The sequence below is a fragment of the Mus pahari genome, chromosome 22, assembly GCF_900095145.1.
Source record: "Mus pahari chromosome 22, PAHARI_EIJ_v1.1, whole genome shotgun sequence".
In the NCBI taxonomy this organism is placed as follows: domain Eukaryota; kingdom Metazoa; phylum Chordata; class Mammalia; order Rodentia; family Muridae; genus Mus; species Mus pahari.
Genome location: NC_034611.1, coordinates 18,071,707 through 18,094,171, shown reverse-complemented (window position 1 = coordinate 18,094,171; position 22,465 = coordinate 18,071,707). Strand labels below are relative to the sequence as shown.

The 22,465-nt window shown below is 44.0% G+C and overlaps 1 protein-coding gene across 3 annotated transcripts in view; it reads right to left on the bottom strand.

The window, feature by feature from the left end:
- The window catches only part of Chd7 (chromodomain helicase DNA binding protein 7), a 180,618-nt gene that overhangs the window by 26,429 nt on the left and 131,724 nt on the right, over positions 1-22,465 (bottom strand). For all 3 annotated transcript variants that reach the window (XM_021222408.2, XM_029533228.1, XM_029533227.1), the window contains exons 8-18: positions 20,232-20,346; positions 16,385-16,468; positions 14,932-15,069; positions 14,714-14,835; positions 14,158-14,401; positions 12,744-12,920; positions 8,586-8,729; positions 7,138-7,393; positions 1,862-2,072; positions 1,017-1,212; positions 271-438 (exon numbers count right to left, since the gene is read on the bottom strand). In XM_021222408.2, the coding sequence (XP_021078067.1) occupies positions 271-438; positions 1,017-1,212; positions 1,862-2,072; positions 7,138-7,393; positions 8,586-8,729; positions 12,744-12,920; positions 14,158-14,401; positions 14,714-14,835; positions 14,932-15,069; positions 16,385-16,468; positions 20,232-20,346 (1,855 nt within the window). The remainder of the gene's footprint in view (positions 1-270; positions 439-1,016; positions 1,213-1,861; positions 2,073-7,137; positions 7,394-8,585; positions 8,730-12,743; positions 12,921-14,157; positions 14,402-14,713; positions 14,836-14,931; positions 15,070-16,384; positions 16,469-20,231; positions 20,347-22,465) is intronic.

Here is a 22,465-nt window from a genome sequence, read left to right as displayed (position 1 = left end):
TACTTGTAACAAAGGGAAAAATGCAATAAAATATACTTAGAACCTGAGGTTAAAAAAAAACAGCCAGTGGAGTGTGGTGACACACGCCTTTAAACCCAGAAATCAGGAGGTAGAAACAGGTGGGTCTGCAAGTTCCAGGCCAGCGAGAGCTCATAGGGAGGCCTTGTCTCAAGAAAATAAACAACAAAAAACAGATGCCAAATACTTCCTAACAATCAGCTGGATGCAGATGGAAGGCAGGCTGTGTACGCCTGGGCAGTGTCTTCTTACCCCATTAGTGGCATTTTCTCTTCCACTCATGGACTGCAACACGGCTTTATCCAGACCCAGCTTCAGACTAGCCTTGTCAAACATCTCCCTTTCATAGGAGTTCCTTGTAATCAGCCTGTAGATCTTCACAGATTTGCTCTGCCCTATTCTGTGGCATCTAGCTTGAGCCTAGAAGGAAAAGAAACCAATGGCTGCTGCAATGGAACACAGGACCGTGGAACACAGGACTGTGTCCTCCCTAAATATGTGGGTTGGAAAGCTGATCTCAATGTTAGATTTAGAGATGAGGACGCAGGAGGTAATTAGGTCATGAGGGTGGCGCCCTGATGAACAGGATTAGTGAACTGTAAGAAGAGGCAGGAGGAAGACAGCTGTCTATGCAGCAATAACCCAATCTTGCTGGCAACCAGACCTCACAGTTCAACTCTAGAACCTTGAAGAAGGAGGGCATGGATATTGTTTACGCTGCCCCATGATAGCATTCTGCTATGGCGGCCAAAGTGACCAACTCAAGAAGCACATGGCTCTCTAGTTAGTTCTAAAACCACGCATTGTTAAAATAATGAAAGGCAGGGTTTGGAGAGATATCAGCATTCTAAAGGGTTTCCTCTCACATCACACGTCAGGTGATCACTAGTCAACTTCCTCTGAGTCAGGAGACAAAGGCAATGACACACCAGTTCACTGGTGTGACTGATAAGTCTGTCACAAGAGGCACCGGGGACAGGCAGCCTGCTCCCACTTACCTGGAGGTCATTCTGGGGGTTCCAGTCTGAATCAAAAATGATGCAGGTATCAGCAGCAGTGAGGTTAATGCCTAGCCCTCCTGCCCGTGTGCACAGGAGAAACACAAACCTATCGGAATCAGGTTTGGAGAATCTGTCAATAGCTGCCTGGCGGAGGTTGCCTCTGACCCGGCCATCAATCCTTTCGTATGGGTACCTGGAAATACAACACGGAGGCCTGACCCACAGCTACCGTATGCTCGCTCCTTTTTGCTTTCAAGTAAGTATTCCAATATGGAATATGCACTCACATAGTAGGAGGATTTAGCATAAATACTTCAGATCAGGGTTTTTCCCCATACAACTGTCAGAACACTTAAGATTTAAAATTTTGTTTTACTTCCTCAAGGAAACAGTTAAACTCTAAAGCTGATAAAATATATTTTAATTTTAAGTAAGAACTCTTCTCCCCAAGTTGAATGAAATGAAGAAAACTGCTCACAAAAGTATGCAGCATAAAACAAACAAAGAAACCTACATATATCTGGCAGTGGTGATACACGCCTTTAATCCCAGCACTAAGGAAGCAGAGACAAGTGAATCTATGCAAGCTCAAGAGCAGCTTGGTCTACAGAGTGAGTTCCAGGATAGTCAGGGCTACACAGAAAAACCCTGTCTTAGGAAAAAAAAAAAAAGTACACAGTGCCCCCTGCAATCATGTAAGATGCCCTTATATATAACTGTGGCTTTAAAGGGGGAGGTGATATATTGTTCCCATTCCGCCACCTCTACTGTAAATGTCACTTCTAGGTGACCCACGCAGCGTCCTGTCCTTTCTTTCTGTTGTTTCTATGCGGTGGCCTCACCGTCTCTGGATGAGATAGTCTTCCAGGATGTCCAAGCAGCGCACCATCTGGGAAAAGATAAGCACCCTGTGGCCACCAGCCTTCAGCTTTGGCAGCAGCTTGTCAATCAGCACCAGCTTGCCAGCAGCCTGGATCATTGCCTGGAGCTGAAAATCTGGAGACTCTGCATTGTGTGTTTCTTTAAACTCTTCCAAAATTTTCTCTTCAGCACCTGCAGAGATTGGATGGCATGACGTGAATACTGTAAGAGGTTTTTATTACTAAAAACAATGGATTTGCTTTCAAAACCCACAGCAAACTGGCAAAATCAGAGTATCCCATTCACGTGTAAGAGCAGGAAACCACCTGCTTACTCAAAGTTAGAGCCACACGTATTACAGGCCTAAAAAGGGACCAGTTTTAAGTTCCATATACTGAGGCAGTTGGAGAGAGACCCACATTTTCCAGCCACCAAATGTTTGCTGACTATATTAAAAAACAAAACAAAACAAAACCAAAACCAACCAAACAAAACACACCCAAATTTCAACAACAGACTGTTGGGCCATAAGTGTCGGAAACAAGCCAAGGGCCAGATACCTACAGAAAATCTAGAGCCCGAACTACAGACGAAGGAGATGTCAGCTGAGAAAAATAAAACCAGCAATGCCCAAACCCTCCAAAGAGAAAACGAAGGCAAGTATGGCTTCCCGGCTAACTCCCTTTTTCTTGATGTTTCTTCACTGTGCAAAATCTTGAGTGCAGTAGAGCAGACTCAGGGGAAGGACATGTTCCCGATGAGGAAGGTTCACAGCTACAGCCTCTGGCTTCCCCCCATCATACTGTGGGTTCAGGCAGCGGCAGGTGAGCTTCTCTCTGTGCTCCAGTTCTTTGGCTGGAGTTAAGCAGAGGTGATCTGGCCCCCTCCTTGGCCTCTGGGGCGCCCCAGTACACAGGGCTGGGTTTCACACGCTTCTCCCATCACAGATGCTTTTGAGAAAGCACACCAAATTTAACCTAAAGCACTCACTTCCTACCATTATACTTTGCCAGGAACTTCCTCCCACTGTTTGAAACATGTGACACACAGATGGGGGTTACAGAAATCTCCCAAAGGCATTTGAAGGTCGGGTTGGGTCAGGAAGGCCACTGTAACGGCTATGGCACCTCCACAGGCAGCACAAAGCCAGTGAAGGGCAGTCCCACTTCCATTTAAGGCGGCTGTGAGGCTGTCCTCATGGGGTCATACAGAGAACACTGGATTAGTTAAGAATCGTCAAGGACAGATTAAAGCCACTTGATGTTTGGAGCGAGTGCCAGGCCTTCCACACGGTGCACGACCTTTTCACAAAGTGAGGCGGGCAGAAAATGCTAACTCTCTCGGAAGAGCCTGACCCTTAGTCGCCTTCCACAAGAACAAAAAGCTAAGATTCAGATTAGTTCTGTAAGTGTGGAAACAGACCAAGGAAAGATAAGGACAGAAGCCACAGTGTCTCTGACTAAAGGTGACAGTGGTCCCCGGGCCTGCGGTCCGGAGACCTGGCGGGCACCAGATTCAGAAAGCTCTCCTGGGCAAGCACAGAGACTCACAGTGAATTATCACATTGTATCTTTAAGGAAGTTTTACTCTTCTGTATAATGCTCATAAGATGCTTACGATTTAGAAATGAATAATTTACCCTTATGATGTTTGGGCATTCTTTGTCCATGAGGCATACAACCGGGGATCAAAATGAAGTGTAATATAATCTAAAACCACTTAATGATCAAGGAATCGTCTTTCAAAAATGAGACTTTCACTTTGAGAAAGCAAATGTCAGGCAGGCTGGAATTATTTTAGTGAAAAATTGAAATATAAATAATTCAAAGAGAAATCTAAGCTCACATTATAAAATTTTAAATTTATTAAGCAGCAGCAAAACAACACTCCTGCCTTTTTGATGCCACTGAGAATTTCTTTCCTTTAACTTTTAGGATTTAAAGTGTGTGCACACATGTGCATATATGAGCATGCAAGCAAGGATGCCTGCAGAGGCCAGAGAGATTGGATCCTCCCAACATGGCGTACGTAATAAGCAGTTGTGAGTCACGGGATGGGATGTGAGCACCGGGGGTCCACAGTTGGGGATGAACACACGCCAAAGTGAGGCGCACTCAGCATCCCCAGATCCATCTCTCTGGATTGTATCCTTTTTTTCGGAACTGATTGATTTCATTGGGAGTTCAAGTTCTTCCGGAACAGTTTATAATGATCCTTCAGTCTCTAAAAGCGCACGCCCTTTACAATTCTTTCAGCACTGTATTTATTATGGCAAGAGGGAAATGAGAGGGAGGTTGTGGGATAGGTTGCAATTTCTGCCCCATGTATCACGAGACAAAAATTTAAAATTACCAATTAAAGATTTCCTTTGAGGTTAGATTTGAACACAGCAACTGGATATGGGTTATGATGAACTCAAATACTTGGTTAAAGTGCAGCTGGTAGTGCGTTCATCGTTGTATGCAGAGCAAAGGCAATTGGAAAGAAGAGTAGAGTTTTCCCACTTCAACAGAGAGCTGCTACCGGGCAGGAACTCCGCTGCCATCTGTGTGTACTAGCCACTAAGCAACAGGAACCATCGATGTCATGGATGTAACAGCAAGAAAAGATGCCTTCAGTTTTTCTCCTCCCTAACATATATCTCGCCAGGTAACTATTTTCCTTATTCCTCTCTCTTCACTGTCCCCACAAAGAACTGTAACAAACAATGACTCCACATCACTTCCAACCATCCTGGGACTTCGGACATGCTTCCGTTGTTCTGGTCCCAATGTTGGGAAATTAAATTCTATCCAAACACTGCTCTGGCCCAGTACTACTAACTCTGTAGGATACCCAGGGATCTGCCTGTTAGCAATAGTGACCGCGTGCCTGCCATGTGCAGACACTCTCCAACTACATACATCTTTATTGCATGTACTCCCACCGTCCAGAGTTCTCTCCCACTGTGCTCATCTTACCACTCCCACCTAAGTACAGATTTGCTCCTACTTTTCAAAAGACGTGCTCTGTAGAATAGAAGTTTAGGCCAACTGGTGCACTTTACTCTCTTACGACTTGTTCATAGCAGCTTAACATGTACGATTAAACTTCCTTATGGGTGCTCAGTTCCAGATCCTGGATGAGATTGTGCAGTGGGGCCCTGGACCAATCCGTGATATGTCCATGAGATACAGTGTCTCCCTCTACGTTTTCCTGGAGCTAGGAGCCTAATTTATCTGTATTTTTTAAAACTTTCAAAAAAAAAAAAAAAATCGGGCACAAGGACCCCTCCCTAACAGACAGTGTGTTATTTATTCTTAGGACAAGAGAAGCTCGCCTCAAGGCATGACAGTTAGGACAAATACCTCCAGGGGCTCCAGAAGAAGAGCCATACAGTGGATCCCAGAGACAAATCAGATGCAGAAAAGGGCCCCTGCTATGTTTTGCGTGTGGTGGTTGGGGGGAACCTTGGCAATGCTCTCTGCATACAGTGAACCAGAGTGAACAGGGAGGACATGGAAGCTCTGGGCAGTCCTCCTTGTCATGGAGCTGAGCTCCTGTGACACAGGCCTCACCAGCACCACGAGTTCTTTATGGAATATCTCTTTTTATCCTCTTTCCTGCTGGGGGTTGCTGTTATCTATTTCCTCTCTATAAGGTATGAAATAAACGTATGCACGCATAGTCAGGTGTGTCCTCCTCACACACGAGTCCTTTCCCTGAGTCCCAACTCATCCACAGGCTAACGGACACTGCAGCGGCTCATGGGCTCACAAACACTGTGTGGTTAGCTAGCACAATGGATGTGCAATTACCAGACGTGGTGCTCTCTTAGAAAACAAACACTACTCAAATGCTACTTTAAAACAGGAGTTCACAGATGTCACATCAGAGCAATGGCCTCAGGGTCTATACCCTGAGCTTATCTTCCTAGTGGATACTACTGTTTCTCCTCCATTGACAAGGACATCCAGGGTGGTGGACATGTGCATAGTGAGGCAGGGAAAGGGGAGGTTGTCTCCTTCCCTCATGGACCTCAACACTCCCGGGTTAGCCTGCCGGGGTCACAGCCGCACCCCTTCAGCTGATCGTTCCCTGCTTGCTTGTCTGTCCATCCTTCATTCCATCTTTTGTGGAATGTTGGCAGTGATCAGTCCTTTCATTTCTGAGGCAGGCTCTCATAAATGGCTCTCAGGAACAACAGCCCCTCCTCACCCCGTTCCTCCCGAATGGCTAGCCTCAAATTTTCTGTATAACTGACGAGGGTCCTGATTCTGACCCTCTGACCTCTACCCCCTCGGTGCTGAGAGGACAGGAATACGCTGCCACGCCTGGCTTAGTGCTGGGTTCTGGGATGGCACCCGGTGCCCTGTACACTCTAGGCGAGCACTCCACGCACTGAGACATCTCCTCCTCTGTCACGCGGACACATTCCTAGCCAGTGCTCAGCTCAAACACCCGCTGTGGCTTCCTCCACCCACAGTCTGGAGTTAAAGTAGCATGTGACCCCATCTGCTTGCTAGCAGGGTCCCCTGTGTCGAAGGGGCACAGTCCCTCTGTGCCGCGCACTGCTGTACTTTGGGTAAGGTCCCTTTGTTCTCGTGTCTGCTTGAGTTAGGGCATCACCTCAGCGACCTTTCTTTTTCTAGTCCTGCATCTCAGAGGCAGTGCCCCTTAAGTCCCTACTGGCTGTGCTCACACAGGCGGGGGACACATCTCCTTATCGGTTTCTGGAAGTGTGTAAGGTATTTAACACGCGGGAGTTGAGCAGAAAACATCAAGGCTATGACGTCCTTCTCAGTAACAATACAATGATCAACTTTAACATCCCTTCCCATTTTCAGGGGATACTCCCTGAAGGCCTTCAGATTGCAAGGGTTCTAAGGTCACTTTTCCATCACACACCTGAAGTGTGCACAGGGGCTACCCACAAGGAGATGCTCTTAAGAGCTTTGGAATCAAGCACACCACTCCATCCAAGAATACCTCACAGGAAGGGCGTTAGCCGCTGGCCCGGCCCGGCCCTGCTGACATCTACTGCTGGTGCGAATACCCACTTTCAGACATGTGGCACGGTGCTTCCAGGGAGCACTGGCCACCAACCTCAAGCAACCACAGACGGGGGTACCCCCTGTGAGCACGCCCTGTGAGTGGACAGGACGGTGAGGAGCACGCACTGGGAGAGCCCTGGCACTGGCAGAGGGGGCTCCTGAAGTCTGTACCGACCAATCTCCATAGTACCAAGGCGCGTGGGCGGGTGGGCGGGCGGGCTTACCATTGATTAGGTAGGGATGATTGCAGCATTTTCTCAGTTCCATCATAGTGTTTAAAAGGTTAGGTACGTTAGCTTGTCCACCACCTTTGGAAAGAAACGTAAAATTCTTCTCAAGGATGGCTCGGTAATATTTCTTCTGAATGTTTGTTAGCTCAACTTCAATAATAGTCTCTTCTTTGGGGGCCAAGTTCTTTTCTACATCCTCTTTCAGGCGTCTCAACATCATTGGCTTTAGAATAGCCTGTAGTTTTTGCACCTAAAAAAGGACCTCAAGTCAATACTGGTATCTCCATTCAGTTGTGTGTTAAAACATCCTGGCATTTAAAAAAAAAAAAAGAAAGAAAAGGGAAGGGCTGTCATATTTATTTAATATCCATCTTCAGTTTTTTGAAACCTAGGAAGAATGTGAAGGAGCTAAATTGTGAGTTGTCGCTTGTGTCAGAGAGAAACCTTTACCTATTGAGACCTCCTGAATCACTTGAGGGGCATGAGAAACTATAAGCATGTGTTGGGGAAGGGTATCTATTTAATTTCCCTTTGTGGTTTCGTCATGGGGATGAACCGGAAGAGGCCAGGCAGGAGCAACATTTGTGTGTGTGTGTGTGTGTGTGTGTGTGTGTGTGTGTGTGTGTGTATGTATGTGTGTGGTTGTGGTGGTGGTGGTGGTGGGCTCGATGCTTCCCTTCCTCTGTGGAAAGAGGTAAGAGCGAGGGTGAGGGCGCTGGCGGATACTACTCTGCATTAATGAGCAAACCGAGCAGGGCACTGTACTGTTGTTATTACAGAAGAGAAACAAAACAGAGCGCACTCAACCAGGAGGTTTGAGCCAGGAGACTGGAGAGTGGGCAAACAAGCCCAAGATTCTGAGCTTATTATTGCATTTATTTTAAAATTAGTGGGGTGTAGGCCTCTGCTGCCTCACTAACAGGAGGCTCCACACGAGTGCCTACAGGTGCCAAGTGTTTCTCACACACAAGCCCTCTGATTTCTTTCAGGAATCCAGTGGGGGTAGTTGCACCTCCAATTTTGAAATGTAAATAAATAGGCTTGAAGCAGTATGATTCAGCAATGAGACCCAAAATTCCAGTAGACAGGTGGTTCTGTAAACCCTAGGGGTTTCCAACACTACTGGTGATGTACACCCTGCAGAAAACTAACCCAAATGGCACAAAGATCTCTAAAAGTCACCTTTGTAAAGTAACCACACGATAAAAACTCAGCGGGCTTTTTTGAGGGCGGGGGTGGGAGAAGGAGATGAGAGGAGCTCAACTTCGTAATGATGACTTCAAGTCTGAGAGAAGGAGTCACAAAGCTCTTTGCCGGGGTCGTGACAATTACAACACACCCCTTACTTTTTACAATTTGCAAAGACCAAGAATCTTGGCCAGCTCACAAGTTCATCTTCAGTCTCATGGCTGAAAGGCCACGCGGACGGAGGGGTTAAGTACCTGCTCTTCCGTTTTCAGATCACCGAATTCTTGCATAAAGGTTGTTTCTGAAGGGAAGCGACTTGGCTCCAAGAAATGAAGCAGGCTGAAGAGCTCTTCCACAGTGTTCTGCAGCGGGGTCCCGGTCAGCAGTACTTTGTGTTCCTGGAAGAACACGAAGAAAACAACTTGCCAATCAGGGACAGAACAACTCTCAGTGCTAACACTTTTCTTTCTGCATCTATAGTCTATTCCTGCTCACTCTGGTGGGTCAGCATGTACACAAGGTGTAGAACTCAGAGCAAAGAAAAAGATCCTGGCACACGTGAACATGGCTCTGGGTGCAGGGGCACGCGGACACAGAGAACGCGGTAGCAAACTCTGGAGAGCTTGGCCCTGTTTGTTCTGAGTGTGCAAGGTTGAGATTTAAGGATGATGGTTTTCTAAGTCTCCCAACCTCGGTGATTTTTTTTTTTTCCTCCGCTGTAGTTAGTTTTGCCCTGAAGTCCCCAGACTCGGTTACACGTTCCTTTCTGTTCTCTACATCAGTATAGGACTCTCGCCTTTCCATCTGCTTCCTGCTTGACTCACGACAGAGACAAGAGAGGTGCTTCAAACCGCAGCAGCTCGTGGGAAACCATTCTGTTCGGTAAAAATTTTCAACTAGCAGAGCGGTAGGCTTAGTTTTAAATACCATAATCATTTATTTTTAAAAATCCAACACTTTTCTAATTTTGTGATTTGAAACACATTAGCCATTGCTTCAACCAGTGTTCCAGTTTGTGCTTTCCCTCCTCCAGCCGTTGATACAACCAAGCCTTCTCTTTCTATCTCAACTTAAGCAACAGAGATGCCTGCCTACCTACCTATACCTACCTACCCACCTACCTACCTACCTACTACCTACCATTCTCTCATTCAACATAAGGAAGCCTTTGAAATTGATTGAAATTAACAATGGTATCTTTCATTCATCCACTTATTTATTTCTCTCCTATATTACATCCAGACTGCAATTTCTTCTCTCCCCTCTTCTCCTGGTCTTTAAAAAGAAAATGCTAAGACAGGGTCTCACGTGTCCCATGATGGACTTGAACTTATGACCCTCCTGCCTTTACCTTCTAGGTGCTGAGATTAAGGAACACATCACCATGCCAGGTTCTACGCAGTGCTTTGCGGACTGAGTCAAACAAGTGTATTGTTTGGTGAACATTAGGCTCTGCCTACTGAGCTACGTCCTTAGACCTGAGCTTATAAAATTTAAAAGCCTTAATATTTTCTTCTTTGTTTGGGTTCCTGGTGCACAAATTCATTTTAGGAAATAACTGCAGCCATGTAATGTAGTAATTTCAAAAGTAAGATTCTGGTTTAACTTGAGAGCTGGTCACACAGAGTATCTACTCACTGAACCCTAGTGACATCATCTAAGCAAGAGCAATGTCTACCAGGTCAGTGAAGCGCTTTAAAAGTGAGGTGAGGCAGTTCGATGGGTTTGCTCTGGCTTCTTCCTCTCTTGTGTAAGTCTCCGATGAAAGCAGATGGGTGGCTTATCATCATTACTAGGCTCACAAAGCCTGTGCAATCTGCAAATGAGTTCAAGGTCTTCTAGACTGTTTAAGTTTCACTGGCTCTGGTCTCTGATTGGCCAAAGTCCTGAGTGACTTTATCCAAGAGCATTTGAAAGTGTCATCCCGGGCCAAGGAAAGACGCGCAGCAGTGAAGGAACAATGGCCATGATGTGTTGACTGTCTCAGAGCTGTCTCATCTCCTTCCTCACTTCAGGTCTGAGGACTTAACTTAGAAATTACAGACTTTTAGGTATGCATATTTCGAAGGAAACGGATTTGAGCCAAGGACCCCTCCCGTCTTGGGCTACTGGGTACTACTGCCTCCAGTTCAATGGATAGGTAGACCCGCACCTGCCTTGACGACGTGATTGCTTTCTTTAGTGCAAATGGACAAAGTGGACTTAATTTCATTTAAGCAACACATTTTTTGTGTGGAGCCTCCTGTCAATGAATGAGTAACAACTTCAGGATAGCCCCCCTTTGTTGAGGGCTTTCCTTTCAGAGCTCTTACTGAGGGTGGTGTCAACCACGATTACCCCCACACAGCTCCATGTCATTCGTTCTAGAGGAGAGGCAGCTATCCAGTAATCCTCCTTTCTGATTTGCAGAACATCTTCATCAAGAACATGCTCACCCCTCTCAGTCTAGTCTTAGTGTCAGCAATCCCTGAGGTCTACAGCCCCGCCTGGACAGCGCTGCTCCTCACTACGTAACTCTGGCGAGAGCACAGGCTCAAATGACATTGAAGTTAGGATCTAAGCACCAAGCAGTCAGCTATTCTCAGCTGTATCAATACAAGGACATTTTGGCTTTGAACAACAATAATATCTTCCACCTTAAAAACACCTCTTCTGGGATAGGTCATCGGAGATTTTGAGTGCATTATCTTAAACATGCTGCAGGCACACTGGCTATGACAGTCAGAACCCCATGACTGGTTTCCCACTTCGAGGGGCAGCCTCACCCTCGCTGTCTAGCTCAGTGAAGGAAATATTATAATTTCCCTATGTGCTGTTATGCATAAAAAAGTAAATAAATATTGTGATATGTAACAGAAAAGTTGCTGCTATGCCAGATTCTAATCCATTAATAAAAGAGTAATTTCTATAATACCTCAAAAGCAAGTAAATGTTTTGATGATGAGAGAAGTAAATGCATTTCCCTCACTAACTAAGGAGTGTTTTGCAATGAGAATCTACTATTTTGAGACCTGGGAACTAACAATAGAGTACAACTCAAGGCAAGCTCGGCCCCATGACTTTTGAGCATGAAGGCACACCTCTGCTCTGAAGACAGACAGATAGGTCCTGAACATTTGTGTTTACCTGCAAAGAACGGATTACTTCCCTGTACTGCTAGAGTATCGCCCAGGGAAACCAGAGCCAGCCGGGCATCCTTCCTTCCATAGAACCCTAGGCAAGGACTTTCCCTGGTCCTCTAAACGTTCACGCTGCTGTGCAGACTGGCTATCGAATTTGATGAACTGCTTTCCAAAAGATCTAGGACCTTGTTAATAAGCTGTTTATTTGATAGAAAAATGGGAAATGCTACCCTAAGTAGGAAGAAAAAAAAATCAGTCAATCTTCTTTCCTTTAAGCAAAATTAGATTTTGCTGTTTGTAATTAAAAGAATGGCTGGTTAGGTCAAACCCTTGCAAAAAGCTGTGACGGAGAGCTCTGAGGTTCTCTTCAGCAGGTCCAGTCTTTAGGAAACCATGTACAGCCCTGAACACGCAGAAGATTCCTTTCCATCATCCACTCTCAATAACAAGACAGCTAAAGAAGTTCTCAACTCTGCCACTATGTTCTACAGGATAACAATTATTTTTCAAATGTACATTAAAAATGAGAAGCTGGGCTGGTGAGCTGGCTCAGCAGGTGAAAGTGCTGAAAACCTGAGTTCACTCGCTGGAACTCAACACGGTAGGGAGACCCACGTGGTCCCCTCACTTCCACAAGTACACCATGGTATGTGTGCAACCTCAACACACAAGTAGATCCACACAAGAGGGGGAGGGGGAGGGGAAGGGAGGGATGGAGGGGGCAAACAAATGGCCATACTAACTTGCAAACTATGGATCGAGAAGGAATTCAAGGACAAAAGAGCTTGTAGCAACTTCCATCGGAGGATTGTACACACAGCAGCAGGCACAACAAATAACAAAACCCTGCTATTCTTACATGTCACTGATAACTATTTCTACAGAAAAGAAAAACCTTCCAACACTGAAGTAGGAAGGCATGGCTATTTCTTTGGGAAAATAAAATAAGCGTGGATTAAAACCCCAGAAAAATGTGAGGCCTTCAATATTCCAAACTTCTCAGCACCTGCAGAAACTGAACAGATGTCCCAGCCAACTAACCGACAGTGTGCATGTACACCTGGCCTCACTGGAGCAAAACCACGTGCTGGGAAACGTAGCTGGCCTGTCATCGCAGAGGCAAGGCTTGGCCCAACAGTTAATGACATGGCAAATATTTGAAATTGATGTTGGTTAAATTATCATGACTATGCTCGGCTGAGATACCAGCAGACAGTGGTCAGGAAGCAGCACACTCAGAGAGCAAGGCGACAGTGCGGGGACTCAGCGGCAGCAGCCACGGTCACTAACCAAGTCCATCATCTTCAGCCCTTCCAGCAGTTTGCAGTTCCTGTTCTTCAGCCTGTGGGCTTCGTCGATGACCACACAGCGCCAGGGGATATTACGCAGCTCGGGACAGTCCGTCAGAATCATCTCAAACGTCGTGATGATGGCGTGGAACTTATAGGACCCCTTTATCACTCGACCCTGGGGGGGACACAGCACATCAGAGTTGTTTCACAGGACTGGCTAGGTTCCTACATTTGAGTATAAAAAAGCTGCTAAAATATATGTTTTTAACCCTTTGGAGACCTCTGTATTTTAGGTAGCACATTCTGTTATCAGGTTTTCAGGTTACAGTTATTTTGATTAAAATAAGATTTTGAAACATTTCTTTTTAAAAAGGAACTGGTGAAGTGCAAGAAAAATCTGGGGTCAAATTTCCTTAGACATCATATGTGAGTAATTAAGTTCTCCAGTCTGGTCATAGCCTACAGAACCTAACAGGGAATTCAGTGCTGAGGTAACTTTATTTATTTTTTTTTTAACTTTCTCTAACTTAATTTTTTTCCTTTCTTTTTTTAAAGCATTTCTGTAAAATACCAAAATATTTCAAAGTTAAAAAAGAATCCAAAGAGGATGAGTCTTACAATTTCTCAAATCTAAAGATAAGCCGGGTGGTGGTGGCACACACCTTTAATCCCAGCACTTAGGAGGCAGAGGCAGGCGGATTTCTGAGTTCGAGGCCAGCCTGGTCTACAGAGTGAGTTCCAGGACAGCCAGGGCTATAGAGAGAAACCCTGTCTTGAAAACCCAAAAAAAAATAAATAAATAAATATATAAATAAATAATAAAAATCTAAAGATAAAAACAGATTTCAATACTCTAGGAGAGCATCTACTACTTAAAGATTATACGTGTTTTAGCATACACCATCTCCTATCCTGCATGCATAATGCTTTACTGCCAACAAGAAGTAATAATTACAAGCAGGTAACTACAAGACAAGATTAGAACAATTCTTACAAGAGCAAAGTACTAAATCTCTCTTCTTTGACATACTTGGATTTTTACAATACTTACTACTTTTTCACTTCTGATCATAGTACAAGAAAATGTTCCCTCTGGTCACATTTTATTATCTTTTTTTTGTGTGTGGCATTGTCTTAGGCATACAAAAGAGTACTAGGTTACTAATATGTCATAGAGTTTGTGGTCTTCAAATGCTAAGTAAAGTTACTCCTTATAATAATCAGAATGACAAATGCTAAAACCAGTATTCACGGATGTAGGACAATTGTGCAAACATGCATTGGATAAGAAATCTCAAGCAAGTTTCTCAAATAAGGGAAATCAAGCCTTCCACCCCCAGGTCCTAGAGATCTGGTTCTCAGCCCTCTAAAACATATGCGACATGCACAGGGGTCACACCCCACCGCTTTACCTGGGGATCTTTGAAGTACATTTCATACAACTGAATGGTCCGACGGCTGGCTTGGCTCCCATGGTACACAACCACGTTCAACTCCGTCCAGGTTCGGAATTCCCTTTCCCAGTTGGGGATTGTGGACAACGGGGCAATTACTAAAAAAGGGCCGTGGATTCCTTTCAAGTATATCTCATAGAGAAACGTAATGGACTGGATAGTTTTTCCCAAACCCATCTCATCTGCTAAAATGCAGTTTCGCCTTTAGGAGAGAAAAGGACAGGAAAGCTTCGTGACTATCAGCTGTCATTCTCTTTTTACAGACTATACACTCCATAAACGCATACCCCATACAACCTTAGCTATTTTCATAGTTCAACAAAACATATCTCAAGGAAAAGTCCCTAGCAGATAATATTTCTACACAGATCTGTCGATTTATTTGGTGAATAAGTTAAATATATCTCAAAAGTTGAATTTTAAAAATGCATTATGGCATTAAAATTAATATTAATACTACAAAGGATATGAGCTACAGCATTTATTGTAAGTAAAAAGAAGCATGTTTACATACATGTTGTACCAATTGAAAAGTAGCCAGTTTACTCCCTCCAACTGGTATTCCCTGAGTTTGTTATTGTTTTTATACTCCCTGGAACTCTCTGATTTCTTCCAGTCATCAGCAGGAGGTCGCTCCTGTTCCAAATATAGTAAACGCCATTAGTGGTTTCTCAGTGACTACACCGCTATGCTATGCTCAACTGAAACCCTTCCCCACGAGCCAGTCCTCACCACACGCTCGGTTTCCGGCTCCCTGGACATGAGTTTTTCAAACTCTTCGATCTTTGCTGGATCTATGTCCTGCTTCAGCTCCCATGTGCTGTCTTCGTACGGGAGTGAGCACCACTTCACCAGATAGTGAATCACAGGCTGGGCCAGGTTCAAACAAATCAGAACTAAAGTCATTGACCAAATATTATATATTCAGGAAAAGACATGAGCTCTGCTTCCCTGACCAAGACAACCCCCAGCATTGGGAAGACTCAACTGCCCACATTTTAAAACTGTTAAGCACGGAAAGTGGTCCTTTCCAGTGTACACTGGAAAGTGGATTATTGGGTATTAACAGAAAAAAAAAATGAGCTTTTTATCTGAATCATTGGTTCATGACCAAATATCAAGGAGTAGCTAATGAATACCAAAAAGCCAAATCAAAGGCTAATTTTTGTGTAATCTAATTACTCAACTGCATGATTTGGATTTATTATAGTAAGCCATCTTAGCACATTTGTTTATATAATTGAGTAGTTGCTTGAAGAGTGAAAAACAGACAAGTTTATTACAAATCTACTTTTTTATTCAAGAGAAAAATGATATTGTTTCCACTCAGTCATGTTACAATGGTGAATGTGAGTTGTAAAAGACTGAAGGGGAAATATTTTTGGGTGCTCTGAGTCAGCAGGAATTCTCCTTGAGGGAAGGAGAATTGTTGGCTCCTTTAGGGAAGACTTTGTTCTGTTGATCTTCAGGTCATGATCAAGGTACACTGACTCGCCCAAATCATCTGCTGACAGTGTAAATCTGCTCTGGGATGGTGTTGTAAGAACAACCAACCAAGGTAAATGGGAGAAGGGCATCCCAGAGTCTTTGAAACACTGCAAGTTTCATTACACAAGTTTAGAGTAAAAGGGGATGCTCCCTGGAGGCTCCCCCAAGCCAAGTAAGAGCTGTGCACTTCAGCAGACAGCTCAGTTCCACAGAGAGGCTGGGAAAACCAGAGCTCATGGTAACACAAGGAAGCCAGGTCTGGGGTCTCAAAAAGAAGTTGTTTCTACTACCCTCAAGACACCTTACTAAGTGAAGGCCACTAGATTCGCTAAGGATGCCCAGTGCCAACTAATATTCAACTCTCTTCCTCTACAGGTGTGTTAGCAATTCCACAGGGAAACTTTGTGCCACAGGACAAATGTATACAAAATCTGTGGAGGTCCTTAAATGATCAGCACAGAATTATGACATTTTAATGCAGTTAAACGGGTTGAAAAGCACTTAAAAGTGAAACTATTCAGATGGAACAAATTATTTAGCCCTATTAACTCACAAAACTAATTATAAATCATTAAGTTTCAGTTTAACACAGACTAGAAGCCTGGTAGTGGAGGCTCTGACCAGGCTCAGATCTTGATTTTGTCCCTCCTGTCAACACATGTGAGCCACCCTGGGTAACACAAATGAGCTCCGTTACCTCGCCCCGGTCATCTGTGCTACGTGCAAAGTCCATTATCCGGTCAACTTCCACATAATCTGGATTAAAGAGATCGTCCTCGATCTGTTCCAAAGAAGGGGAAAAAAAAGGCTTAAATGCTCGTTCATTTCTTCAGAGAAACACTATTTCACTTTTCACTGGGAAATAATATTTTGGGTCACAACAGCAACACCAAATTTGTATTTGACATCTTCTATTATATTAATTGAAATGCTACAATTTAACGAAATCACTCCCCGTGAGGAAAATCAGACTTCTCAGACTTTGTTAACTGAGTATTTTAATTACTGTGTGAAACCTTCTACTGTGAGGGAATGTTTAAGAATATTTCAAATGAAGTGTGAAATTACAATTCACTAATGGGCAATCCAAAAGGCCTATGGCATGCAATACATTTAGCATTCTTGAAAGTACTGTCTGCAGTGAAGAGCCAGAGCCACACACAGTACGTGCGAGCAAGTGAACGAGCGCATCTCAGAACGCTGTACAGCGCCAAGTACAGAATGTTAGCATAAGCCACCAACCCTGAAACGAGCAGGTCTCACACTGGACTGTGAGCATGGTCGGGATGTTTGGAAATCTTTGCCAACCGATATCACCACCTCACATGGAATAACAGTCGTCCCTCTAACCTTAAACATTCCAATAACTTAACTGTACTGAATTCTGAGTGTTTGGGTAAAAGAATCCAAAGTAACCTTAAACAGAGTTACTTAACTAATTTAACTAATATTCTAACAATGTTTACAAAAGCAAAGTAATAGTGCTTGTTTAGAAAGAATACGAGGCGAGAATATGGTTCAAGCAGGTTATGGTTCATATGGAAGAACAGACTGTTGCTCCCATGGAAGCTAAAGGCCATGTCATACTTTAAGAAACCCACATCTGTGAAGGTTCTGTCTGAGTCCGAAACAAAGACGCGTAGTTGCATGTGGAGTAGCTTAGTTAACACTTTGTAATGCTCACATGCAAAAGGCAGCTTAGAGTCAATTATGCCTCATTCTCTGTCACTCTTGCTATTATACCCACTTAAAATGTCCAACCTGGGTGCTTCGGACTATGAACTATGAACCAAACAACACAGACACAAAAATACGCCTCTGCTGCCTTCTGCTTTTCCTCAGAGGTAAGCGACAAGAAAAAGAATACACTATGGCAGTGCAAAGTGTTAACGTTCTGATGAATTTAGCTTTGCCAAAGCTGATGGATTTAGGCAATTAGCACGTACATATGATTTATACACAACACAAGCAGTAAAAATACTCCACAAACAAGCCCTGGATAGCAAAGGCCCTCTGTAGGACCACCTTCTTTCCAGCATGAGATTTCATAGCGAAATAACCAATTTACTCTCTCCTACATCCCCTTCCAGTGCTCTGTGGCATCAGGCATATGATGGACTTCCTGGCCTAAATGTTATTTCTGAGTAGACTGTAGGTTCAGGAGAGCCAGGAAGGCAAAGACTGCAAAAGCAGCCATAGCCAGAAATCCTAAACCGAGTCAGGGAAGGGGTGGACGGAGCTTTTCTGCTAACTCTCATTCCGGATAGAACTAAGATTTCTAAGTTGCCATTTTACCAGGATGCTTTGCATCCTGAGTGCAAGTGACATGTGGACAGCAGGTTCAGAGAAACGGTGACATGTGGATAGCAGGTTCAGAGAAACGGGCTGTATATTAGGGCCAGGCACAGCTCCCTAAGGAGTGAGTAACTACAGGAGCCAGAGCCCAAGTGAATTTAATAAACAGGACCATGATTTAAAGATTGGGGGGGGGGGAGCTCCCTCTGAACTTCCCTGTTTCCCTCCTGCTGCGCCTCACAAAAGGTCAACAGGACGTATGGTTGCTCTCCCTGGTGATGCTGTTCACCCAGTATCTCAACATTTAAGCTTAACTTTCATAAAAAGGGGCACAAGAAATAGAAACACACAGCTTTGTTTTCCAGACCACTCTTTCAAAAGAAAAAGAAAAAGAAAACCTTGCTAACATTCTCCCGGGTGAGAGAACTGAGTCACACTCAGGAGCCCGAGCCTGACAGTGTCAAGCACTCACTGCTATTGAGACAGCAGGGCAGGAGGCTGGGGTCAGAGGAAGCAGCACCAGGCACCCTAGGCCGCCCGCCCGCCCGCCCACAGGTACCCTGAAGACACACTCCAGAAAAGCACACGCGCGACCCGAGACTCTTCCACCTATTCCTCCACATCTTCACAAAAGGGTAAACCTGAACGGCTGTCCAGTAGGCAGCATTTCACAACCCTATCCTTCACAGCTTATATGCAGTTAAGTCTTTTTTTTTTCCATATTCAATCTTCAATTTATTTTTTTTATTAGATATTTTTCTTTATTTACATTTCAAATGCTATCCCGAAAGTTCCCTATAACCTTCCCCCGCCCCTGCTCCCCTACCCTCCCACTCCCACTCTCACTTCTTGGCCCTGGCATTCCCCTGTGCTGGGTCATATAAAGTTTGCAAGACCAAGGGGCCTCTCTTCCCAATGATGGCCGATTAGGCCACTTCTGCTACATATGCAGCTAGAGACACGAGCTCAGGGGGTACTGGTTAGTTCATATTGTTGTTCCACCTACAGGGTTGCATCCTCCTTCAGCTCCTTGGGTACTTTCTCTATGGATACTTTCTCTAGCTCCTCCTTTGGGGACCCTGTGTTCCATCCCATAGCTGACTGTGAGCATCCACTTCTGTGTTTGTCAGGCACTGGCATAGCCTCACAAGAGGCCACTACATCAGGGTCCCTTCAGCAGAATCTTGCTGGCATGTGCAATAGTATCTGGGTGGCTGATGATGGGATGGATCCCCGGATGGGGTAGTCTCTGGATAGTCCATCCTTTCATCTTAGCTCTAAATTTTGTCTCTGTATCTATATCCTTTCATGGGTATTTTGTTCCTTATTCTAAGGAGGAATGAAGTATCCACACGATGGTCTTCCTTCTTGGTTTTCTTGTGTTTTGCAAAATGTATCTTGGGTGTTCTAAGTTTCTGGGCTAATATCCGCTTATCAGTGAGTGCATATCTAGTGACTTCTTTTGTGATTGGGTTACCTCCTTTTTGCCTTTTGCCCTGTCGGTGTGGAAGGAACAAACCCACAGACTCACATTTGCAAGCAACGTGCTTGGGCCTGGCTAACATTTTCTGGAGAACAGCTAAGAAACCATCAAGTAATCTCTTTCAAAGTGAGAGAGCTGTTGGTTTTCTTAAGTCTTCTTGTCTTGTATCTGAACATAAGTTAGTGACCTCGAGTCCAGAGAGCTAAGCAGCTTGTGAAAGCATCTTTGAGACATAACTGACCATGCCAGGGGCTGGTCCTCTCCTCAAAGCAGATTAGCTATCTCTGTCCATCTTTAACTGATAACCTAGGGCAAAGAGAACAAGGGTAGGAGACGCTGCCTACCCTCTGTGCAATGGCACAGCATCTGTCCCTGACCTTGGTAAGAGGCACAGACTTGAGCAACCACCACAGGCCGCGTATCCCCAGCGCGTAAACCCCCTCCATACTGGAGCTTCTGACCTGCGCTCTGCAGACCTCTGTCTGCTTACTTTGCTCATTTCTCAGCTGCATTCTCATTGTACAATATTAATCACATGTCACTGCTATTTCCACATGTCATAAGAACCAGCATTTTCTAGACGAAGCCAACAGGAAGAATGAGAAATTTCCTGTTTACAAATTTTAGCAGTATCAGTTAACCAATGTGCAAGAAACAGTACCAAACCAGTCTTTGTTAACAGTTTAAGGTCCTAAAATTCAAACTCTGGAATATTTTGATAAAGAAAACATTTCAAAATTCAAAAACTAATCAGGTTATTTCATACCTCTGAAAGGAATTTGCTCTGGCCCTGTTTTGACTTAAACCGTTTTATCTTTTGCTGAATTCTCTTGTCTTTTTCCAGATCTTCTACTGACGCCCACTGACAATGAAGATAGGAGCTGGAACAGGAAAGGAATACTCTTAAAACATTTAGAAAGAAATCATCTAATTTATGTTTTACTAAAAAAAAAAAAAATCATCAAAAGAGAACACACACACACACACACACACACACACACACACACCTACTTAATGATAATGGATAATGCCAAGCATTCAATATAGCTACTAACATCTGAAAATAAATGAGAATCAGGAATGTAACAGAATTGAAAGTTGGTATCTGCCTAGCCTTAGGCTTTATCCATTAGCCATAAAAAACCAAAACCAAAAACTTAAAAGCAAGCAAGCAAACAAACAAACAGAAAACAGCCCAATAACAAATTGTTTTCCTAAGTTAACAGATTACATGTCTGTATCAAACAATGAGCACTACAGGGTAGCCTTAATTATGAAATGTTTTGAGCCTTTTAACTTTGAGAAATAAAAGGGTTTTATCAAGTTAAAATAACTTAAATTTAAAGCCTCAATTCCTTCGGGGATAAGCGAGCCGTAGGTCCCTGACTCACAGCCCAACTAACCACCAAGAGGGACGGTGCAGCTCTGGCTCCAGCCCATGACCCTCAACCATCATTCCTGTCATTAGCTTGTGTTCTTCTAAGAGCTTAAAAAAATGTCTCCCTTTAGACATCTTTTCCTTCCTTAACCTGGACCTGAACATCCTCTGACCCTCCCTTCTGCTTGCACCAGACTTAGAAGAACAACGGATGTTTTGCTATACCTTCCACGCTGTGCCTCTTTGTGCTGTTTGATATTTTGGCATTATGTTGCCCCACCTACCCATCACTGCCCCTAAGAGCTACCATCACCTTGCTTTTCTTTCCGGTGACAACATTAAAAAGTTGGTACTAAGCACATGGGTCCATGCCTAAAATCATAGCACCTGGAAGGCAGGGGCTAGACGAGAGTATGTTCAAGATCAGCCTGGGTAACAGAAAAATCCTTTCTTCAGAAAACTAAGGGCCAGGGATGTACCTCAGTAGCAGACCACATTACAAGCATGTGCAAAGTTCTGGGTTCCAGCCCCATCATCTTTAAGAAAGGAAGAAAGGAACATACTTGGATCTATGACTCTTCTAGAATGAAGATACTGCTGCGCATAGATTAAGTGGTGATTATGGAATCTTTCTAAACCCTTTTCTATTGCTATTTATGTCCTAATATGTATTTTCAAATGTAGGGCTGATTAAACACTAAAGTTAAGTGAAAGAGAAAAGTATTTTAAGCAGAAATGCCTCACACGGATATGAACTTATTTAACTCCCAACATATACTCAGAAAACAGACCAAATGTGCATGCATCAACAAGCAAATAATTATCATAAATAGTAAGGTAACAACTACTGTATTGTCTGCTTTCAACTTGGACAAACTTCTAGCACATAATACAACCATAATCAGAAAACACAAGTAATCTACTCCAGCATACTAGGTTAAGTGACAGAAAAAACACACGGGCAGTTAGCATTTTTGCCTTGAGAAGGGACAAAGACATATGAAGCCACCAGAAAGGCTCCAAGCTGGACAGAAGCACGTGGGCTGGCACAGGCTGGCCCTGCTCTGCCACCTGCTAGCTGAAATTTTCCGTCAGAAACTCCACTTTCTCCCTTGACACTGATAACTCATGGAGGCTCAAGCAGGGAGAAGAAGGAGGAAACAGAGTCAAAGGCTGCCTGCCGCCTCTTGTTCGTGAAGGCAACAAAGCAGAAGAACTCTTTCTCACAGACGAGCTAGCACTGAAAAAACGAGACGAACGTTCATGAAGGGATCAACTCTGAGAAAATTACACTATTAAATAACCTCAGGGAAGCCTTAGAAAAACATGACTTGCAGTTACTTTGCAAAACAAACCTTCATTTCACAACATTTTTCTAAAAGAAATGACTTAAATATTTACATGTAATGTTGAAAAAGATGGTACCAATGGGAAATTAATGACATCTATTTCTACCTGTTAGTGAAAGGTTCTAAGTAAGATGCTAGCGAACGTCCCGTATTGCTTTAAGAAGACAGCAGATGAGCCAGCAAGAGGGCTTAGTGGTAAAGGATGCTTGCCACCAAGTCTGATGACCCGAGTTCAATCACCGAAACACACATTGTGAAAGGAAAGAACCAACT